General features: G+C 43.0%; 1 protein-coding gene across 2 annotated transcripts; it reads left to right on the forward strand.

Annotated features, from left to right (window-relative positions):
• The first annotated feature begins 1 nt into the window (after position 1).
• Positions 2-7,077, forward strand: naprt (nicotinate phosphoribosyltransferase). Of its 2 annotated transcripts, none has more exons than XM_041040206.1 (13): positions 2-319; positions 1,417-1,544; positions 1,642-1,724; positions 2,943-3,073; positions 3,494-3,609; positions 4,437-4,633; positions 5,015-5,155; positions 5,281-5,365; positions 5,466-5,546; positions 5,810-5,912; positions 6,118-6,275; positions 6,509-6,616; positions 6,760-7,077. In XM_041040206.1, exons 1-13 carry the CDS (start codon positions 73-75, stop codon positions 6,844-6,846), a joined length of 1,665 nt encoding a protein of 554 aa, XP_040896140.1. In that variant the 5' UTR covers positions 2-72; the 3' UTR covers positions 6,847-7,077. The 2 variants fall into 2 exon arrangements, with proteins under 2 accessions (XP_040896140.1, XP_040896141.1); XM_041040207.1 differs by having other exon boundaries at positions 5,018-5,155.
• Positions 7,078-7,471: the final 394 nt, after the last annotated feature.

Genomic DNA, 7,471 nt, shown 5'->3' on the forward strand with positions numbered 1-7,471 from the left:
CAGGGGCTCTGGAGAACTCCATGTCCCAGAGATCTCGGCATCAGTGAACCGAGGAGCCTGGGCTTGAGTAACATGGCAGCGCCGTCCAGCAACACATGCGGGGTTATGGAGCGGTCTATCCGCGACCGAGTACCCCCGCTGCTGACCGACCTGTACCAGTTCACCATGGCCTACGCGTACTGGCGGACCGGCCGGCACCAGGAGCCCGCAGTGTTCGAGCTCTTCTTCAGGGACAATCCGTTCGGCGGTGGCTTCTCGCTGTTCGCCGGTCTGCACGACTGTCAGCTGTTCCTGCGCAGCTTTCGCTTCACAGATGAAGGTGAGAAAGTCAGCTTGGACTTGAGTATAGCCTGTCTACAGGATTAACAATAGTGAAATAATCTAATTAATGACTGTTGCTTTTCATCAGGCCGGAATGACTTTTCTTTCCTCTAGCTCCTTTCACGCATACCGATCCGGTTACGCAATACTTCGCCGTGAAGCCCCCGTGAGACTTTCAGTGAGAAAACTGAATACCGGTGCGGTATTTCAGGGAAGTTTGAGCTAAGCTCTGAACTTTAGCACACAAGAATAATCTCTTGTGTACCGTAAGAATCAGTGCATGAAGCAACATGGCACACAGTGTGCAGAGAAAGCACAGACTGCCCTGCGCTCATGTACCTGGAAGTTATTATTCTGGTTTTGCAACAGGTTCAAGTTCAAGTTCACACGGATGCAGTTCAAAGTGAATTAGACAGCACAACAAATCATTTTGCACAATCTAAAACAAAATGTTTAAGTTGTTGGTAAGTAAATGTACAGCTGTAGTTTGGTCTGAAAAAGTTTTTTTTTCTTTTGTTTGTTGAATTCTAATCTTTCTAACATCTAAAGCTGTGAAATAAATGAATGGGCGTGAAAGGTACAACAATTCCCTCTGAAATGTAGCGAAGTAAGAATGTCATGGTTTTTTTTGAATGAAGGACTTTTACTTGTACTCAAGAGTTTTTACAGTTGTTTTGTCTGTTTTCCTTCTGGTGGAATATGGTTTAAAATAACATAAAACACTCAAAGTACAAATAACTACATTGCACTAAATATTTGTACTCAACTGAGAACTGAGTACTTTATCGTTACTTTCCACTGCTGCATTCATCAGGCTGTCAAACACGTTAAATCCAACCAGTCACACCACTGAGGAATCTCAGCAGCAGCTAGATTAGATTAGCTGTACAGAAAGTTATTAGATTTAGCTCTGTTATTGTAATTGTGTGTGTGTGTGGTGAAGACAGGACATGTGAGGGAGGGAGAGCACATGAAGGACACATGTGCTTATGTAAGATCACATGTGTGGTGTGTTTTAGGATGAAGGATGCCCTCTGTTGTTATTGTTACTGTTCCAGCTGTTGTGTTAACACTGTGTTTTCATGGTGGATCCAGATGTGGAGTTCCTTCGCTCCGTCCTGCCGCCGGCCACAGACCCCGCCTTCTTCCAGTTTCTGCGAGGCCTGGACTGTTCTGGCGTCACACTCCGCTCCGTCCCAGAGGGCACTGTGGTGTTTGCCAGGGTGAGCTGCAGGGCCTCACAGTGGAACCAAGGGTCAAAGTTCACAGTCAGGGTCTATATGGGGGTCAGAATGTCTAACTTGTCTAAAACGTCTGTAGGTGCCTCTGATGGAGGTGGCAGGCCCGCTGGCTGTGGTTCAGCTGCTGGAGACCAGTTTACTGTGTCTGGTTAACTACGCAAGGTAATGACACACACAGACTATGTGACCTGACCTTAGACTGAGGAGCTCCAACTACTCTGGGCCTATAACAAATATCTGATTATTGCAGAATGCTCATTTGTCCAAAACAAAAGGTCTTACACCTGCGTCACCCACCAGTAGAAGACTTGTCTGAGGAGACACACCTGGTTGTGAGTCATGCCTGTACCACACATAATCACATCAAGGAAACTTGAATGGCTTCAACCATTTACCAGACATGTATCAAAAGGCCTGTGTGTTATGAAAAGTAAGAACACAAATCTGAATTTGATCAGTTTTGCGTTTTGGAGTTGATAGGAAAACATGTGTAACAGATTAGACCGGTCAGGATGCTCGCTCACTCACTCACTGCCTACTGAGTGTGAGCACATGCACGAGTAACATCATGCTGACAGCATATCTCTTCACGGCCACCGCTCTTATTAATAACAAGGGTTTTCTGAATGTTATGTGTACAACATTTAATGGTGACTTTTTCCCAGTACGTCAGTAGTATACCATTATAAAACCATGTGTGTATATTTGTAGCTCTGCAACCAATTAATTACTTTCACTATTGATTTATCTATTGCTTTTATTTTTGTTTGTTTAAATCCTGGTGATCCAGTGGCCTGTGATGCACATAGAGTAACTCTGATTCTGGAACCAGCTTTTGTCCTTTCTGCTTGATGAATGACTTAAGTTAATGGATTGTCATAGATGAACTGAACAGTCATGGCAGTGTTTTGTATTTAGTATTTCAAGGCCCACAGATACAAGGTCATGTTCTTTCCTTGTAATCCAGTATTTTTAAAATCCATTAACCTCTTTAATTCTGTTGGCTTCACCCTCTGGCCATTTACAAACATATTGTGTGCAAAAGTCTATTTGAGATTTTAAACATGTTCAGTTAAATTATGAGGAAATGTCTATAATCATTTCACCTCATGATGAACGGTGCAGTCATAAAACATACAACATGAGCAGTTTAGTTTGAGTAACAGTTTAGTCCTGGAGAAACCAGATGCAGATACAGTATATGTGATACTGTTATTCAGCCTTGTCTACACTTTAGTCTCCTGCTGAGTCTCTGACCTCTGCTTCACTCATCAGTCAGTCGGTCACAGCTGTGGGCACAAACTGTTGATGGTATAACACTGTACAAACGTTTTACTCTAGCAGAAGCTATAAAACAGCGTGTTTTTCCTCTGTTGTCAGTCTGGTGTGTAGTAACGCTGCCCGTTTCCGCCTGGCGGCCGGCCCCAGGAGGAAGCTGCTGGAGATGGGCCTCAGGCGGGCCCAGGGGCCAGATGGAGGTCTCACCGCCTCACGATACACACACATTGGAGGTGAATGCTGTGTGACCTGTCAAACATGTTCAGACAGTTATATAAAGATTCTGTGCAGTTACTCTCCACATTTGCAGTTTTGTTTGCCACAAGTAGCCTGTTTACATAAACAAAACTGAAAATATCAAACAAGCCAGACACCGGCTCAAGACAAATTTTGTGTTTTTACATTACCTGAAGGCCACCGTAGTTTCTCCTGTCATCTTGGAAATGGAGGGGTGAGCAGAGGAATATTCAGTTGGTTGCAATCTGCAGCCTCACCACTAGATGCCACAAAATCCCACACACTGGTGCTTTAAAAAAATGCAGTAACTAGTGAACACATGACAACAAATCAACAATTTAAGTCATTATCTTAAATGCTTCAAAATTTGATTCAGGTTTGTTGCCTTTGGCTGAATGTGTCCTGAATTTGTCCAGGGTTTGATCTCACCAGTAATGTACAGGCTGGATTCCTGTTCGGGATCCCCGTTGCCGGGACCATGGCTCACTCATATGTCACCTCCTTTACCTCCCTGGAGGAGGTGTGGCCTCAAGTGAGTACGTTTTATCTCTCCTCCAATCACCTGTATAGGACCATATCAGTGGTGTGTGTCCTATTTTAGCTCATTAACTGCAAACTGCATGTGCTTACTGTCCTATTGTCACTCATCATCTGCAGCAAACCATACGTTTGTGGACTGATTTCGCTCACCATAGTGAGCCTTTATTTCTTTATTTTACAGCCTTTATTTCTTTATTGTTTCTATCGTTTTGTTCTTGACGGAGGTAACACAGGGACAAACCAACACACAGATTTACCTGCAGCTGTTTAGTCCAATAAACACTATTCACCAGTGTAAAGTCAGTGAGGGATTATGACCTTTGATTGGTCGAGGCATCTGCTCAGAGGATGTTGGGATTTTAGGGGGCTAACATGAACCTGTGGGTGCACTAGGCTGACAAATTGAAGGTCAAATATAGAAATTAAAACATTAGTTGATTCACAGAAAATGAATCGAGAACTATTTTGATCAGCAAAAATGCCAAACATTTGATGGCTGGAGCTTCTCAAACATGAATATTTGCTGCTTTTCCTTTTCTTACATCATAACACTGAACAACTTTGGGTTTAGACTGAGTACATCACCTTCGGCTTGAAAATGTCTCCTTTTTTCATGTTTCCACTATTTTCTAATGTTTCACAGACCAAACTATAAATCATTTATGCTCAAGAAGAAATTCTGCCTGTGATCGTGTAAAAAAAAAAAAAAAGGGCTGGAGGCATCATATATGTTGCAGGAAGCAATTGAAGACACTGACATCTGCTCAGCTTTTATTTTCAGATCCCATGTCACAGAGCCATGTGTTTGTCCCTGTACAGACTCTCGTGGCAGTGAGCGGGGACCCAGATCCGGTTGACTTCATTTCTCTGACAAAAGGCTGGTTGAGACGTGTCTGTGAGCTTCTGGGAGCAGAACCGGGGAAGATCAGAGAGGGCGAGTTGGCCGCCTTCTTGTCCTATGCCATCGCCTACCCTCAGAACTTCCTCCCTGTAATTGACAGCTACAGTGTTGGCTGGTAATTAGTGATGGAATGGAAATATACCTTGGACTTAATTATGTTGTTCTTCTTGCTTACAGCAGCTTCTATTACTATCTATTCTATTCTATTAAATTACTTTTACCAGAAGGTGTCACCAGTGACTACTTTAACCACTGGGTTAAAGACATCTTAAGGAACTAATCTCAGGACTGCAGCTAATTACTACTTACGTTATCAATTCATCCTTTAGTTATTTCTCATATAATCGATTAGAGAAATTACCTAGTCTCAGGAAATAGTAAAAACTCCCCCTCGTTTCTTCCTCAGAAACCAAGGTGATACACCACCTACTGTCTTCTCAGTCGTTTCTATCCATGTTTCAGTTGATTTTGTGTGTATGTGTGCATCTGATTTCAGCAGTGGGGTGTTGAACTTCTGCGCTGTGGCCTTGGCGCTGTGTGAACTGGGCTACAGGCCTGTGGGAGTTCGTCTGGACAGCGGAGACCTCTGCAGGCAGTCGCTTGATGTCCGTCGCGTCTTCAGACTCTGCAGCGAGCAGTGAGTGCGGTGCCATGCTGCATGTGTGCATCAGTATGTCTTTAAAAACCTACAGAGAGATTCGATTTTACGCCCCCAGAGAATCTGCACACATTTAAGATTCAGTTTTCCTTTTCACTCCACAGTTTCTCCATCCCTGCCTTTGATTCACTGATCATTGTTGGGACCAATAACATCTCAGAGCAAAGCATGGCTGAACTCAACAAGAAGGTGAATTGATAAATAAGTGGCAGAGATTTTATCGTCTCTGATCTGCTCTCCTCTCTGGACTTTATTCCCGTCCCTGATGGTCTGTATGTGATTGTTTCAGGAGAATGAGATTGACGTGGTTGGTGTTGGAACACATCTGGTCACCTGCACGAAACAGCCCTCGCTAGGTTGTGTGTATAAGGTAATGTAATAAAAACAGAAGAGCACACACTGAGAAAACTAACATGGTCAGAGACACAGAAGCCTTTTTTTTGCCTCTATTTATTTCTATTTTCATTCGTCTATTAATATAGAAGTCTGCATATAAGTTAAGAGTTTTGAAAGTGATTTTGTTGTACTAGAAATGTGCAGTGACAGTAAAGTCATTCTATTCTGTTCAAATGCCTGAACTCAGTTTTTTGATTGTATTACATTTGTATGAAGCTATTTGTCTCTGTGTGTTAGTTGGTGGAGGTCAGGGGAAGGCCCAGGATGAAGATCAGTGAGGACCCAGAGAAGAGCACTGTACCTGGGAGGAAAGCTGTCTACCGGCTGGTGGACGCTGAGGGTGAGAATCAGTGTGTACGACTACTGCCTCACCCCAGTTCCAACACACTTTCTTCTTTCTTTGTTTTTCTGTCTCCAGACAAACTAAGCAGGACTTCTTTATGGCAGTATTAGATTAGATATTATCTAGATCTACTGGCACGTCCTCATTTCAGGTGTGTAATGAGCATTTCAGCCACACCTTTTCACCATTTCACCCTCTGCAGGCCATCCTTTTCTGGACCTGGTGTGCCTGGAGGTGGAGTCTCCTCCAGAGGCAGGAGTCCCACTGAGCTGTTACCCTCTGGGGTGCGATAACTCCGCTGTCTCAATCACTCCAGCTCAGGTCACCTGTCTCCGTCAGGAAGTGTTTACCAAAGGACAGGTGAGGGTGACTGCTACCATCATTACACAACCTGCATCAGCAGACTAGTTTCTATTTTCTGATGCTTGTTTTCTTTTGGATCACCCTCTGGGCAAAGTCTGAGACACCTTTGCTGACTAATCTGATCCTAAATTATTTCTGGAAGGTACTGAATGGTACAAAACAAGATAATATTGCAGCACTATACTATGGTGGAGTTTTGTCTATATGAATGTGTCTCCCACATGTTGTAGGTCACACACCGTCTGTGTAGCGCTGCAGAAACTAGAGCAAAGGTCCAGGGCTCCCTCCAGACTCTGCATCCTCGACATAAGAGGCTGCAGGAGCCAGACTCTTACACAGTGAGTCTCAGTCAAACCCGTCCTGAAGTCAAAAATACAGAACAACTCAGACCTTCTCTAAGACACAAAAGCTGATTCGTACAAACTATTCCACCTTAGCTGAAAGATTTCTGTATCTCGTCTTTGTCCTTCTCCCCCACCAGGTGGCACTGTCAGTGAAACTCCACAACCTGGTGACAGAGATTCAAAGAGGCAGCTCCAATGACAGCAACTTTCTCTTAGCCAACTAAAGATAATCCTACACAACTCTTCTGTTGCCATCTCCTGTTTTTTGTTGTTTTTTGTTGTCTTATTAACACTATTTCCCAAAGTCCCTCACAGTTCTAATACACATTTAGAGCTCTGCCATAATGAAACCATATCACCATGTCGTAAAATACAGAAGGTCACAAATCCATTGTTGGCCTGTTTCCTTCCTTTTATGCATATAAAACAGGGTAAAATAAACAAACTACCAAACATCCTGATGTATACCCACATTTTTATGGATAAAGGCTCAATCAGTGATTCAAAGGTAAACAACAGAGAGGCTGTCTGAAAATCAAAACACATGTTCACACACCAGACGAAAACTAAATGTTTGTAATGTTTCTTGATTCTACAAAAAGTTTGTTCACGGCAGGATAAGAATGATGTTTATTCTTGACCATGTAAAAAATTGTTTGACAAAAAAACAAACAAACCCTTAGATTAACAAATTAGCTTGAGCTTTCAGCTCTGTCTTATGGCCTTCCTCAGGGGAAGGCGTTTGCTCAGATGTCATGGAAATTACTGACTTTACATTTTAAATGATGATTGATTGGGAAAACACAAAATTAATCTGTGATTCAAACACAATTCAAATACATGCAGTAT

The sequence above is a fragment of the Toxotes jaculatrix genome, chromosome 6 (genome assembly GCF_017976425.1).
Source record: "Toxotes jaculatrix isolate fToxJac2 chromosome 6, fToxJac2.pri, whole genome shotgun sequence".
Classification (NCBI taxonomy): Eukaryota; Metazoa; Chordata; class Actinopteri; family Toxotidae; genus Toxotes; species Toxotes jaculatrix.

Coding starts and splice junctions, on each gene's coding strand:
- naprt (XM_041040206.1), top strand. CDS start 73: ATGGCAGCGCCGTCCAGCAACACATGCGGGGTTATGGAGCGGTCTATC. Junction 6,276..6,508: donor AAGTGTTTACCAAAGGACAG/GTGAGGGTGACT, acceptor CACATGTTGTAG/GTCACACACCGTCTGTGTAG. Junction 6,617..6,759: donor AGGAGCCAGACTCTTACACA/GTGAGTCTCAGT, acceptor CTCCCCCACCAG/GTGGCACTGTCAGTGAAACT.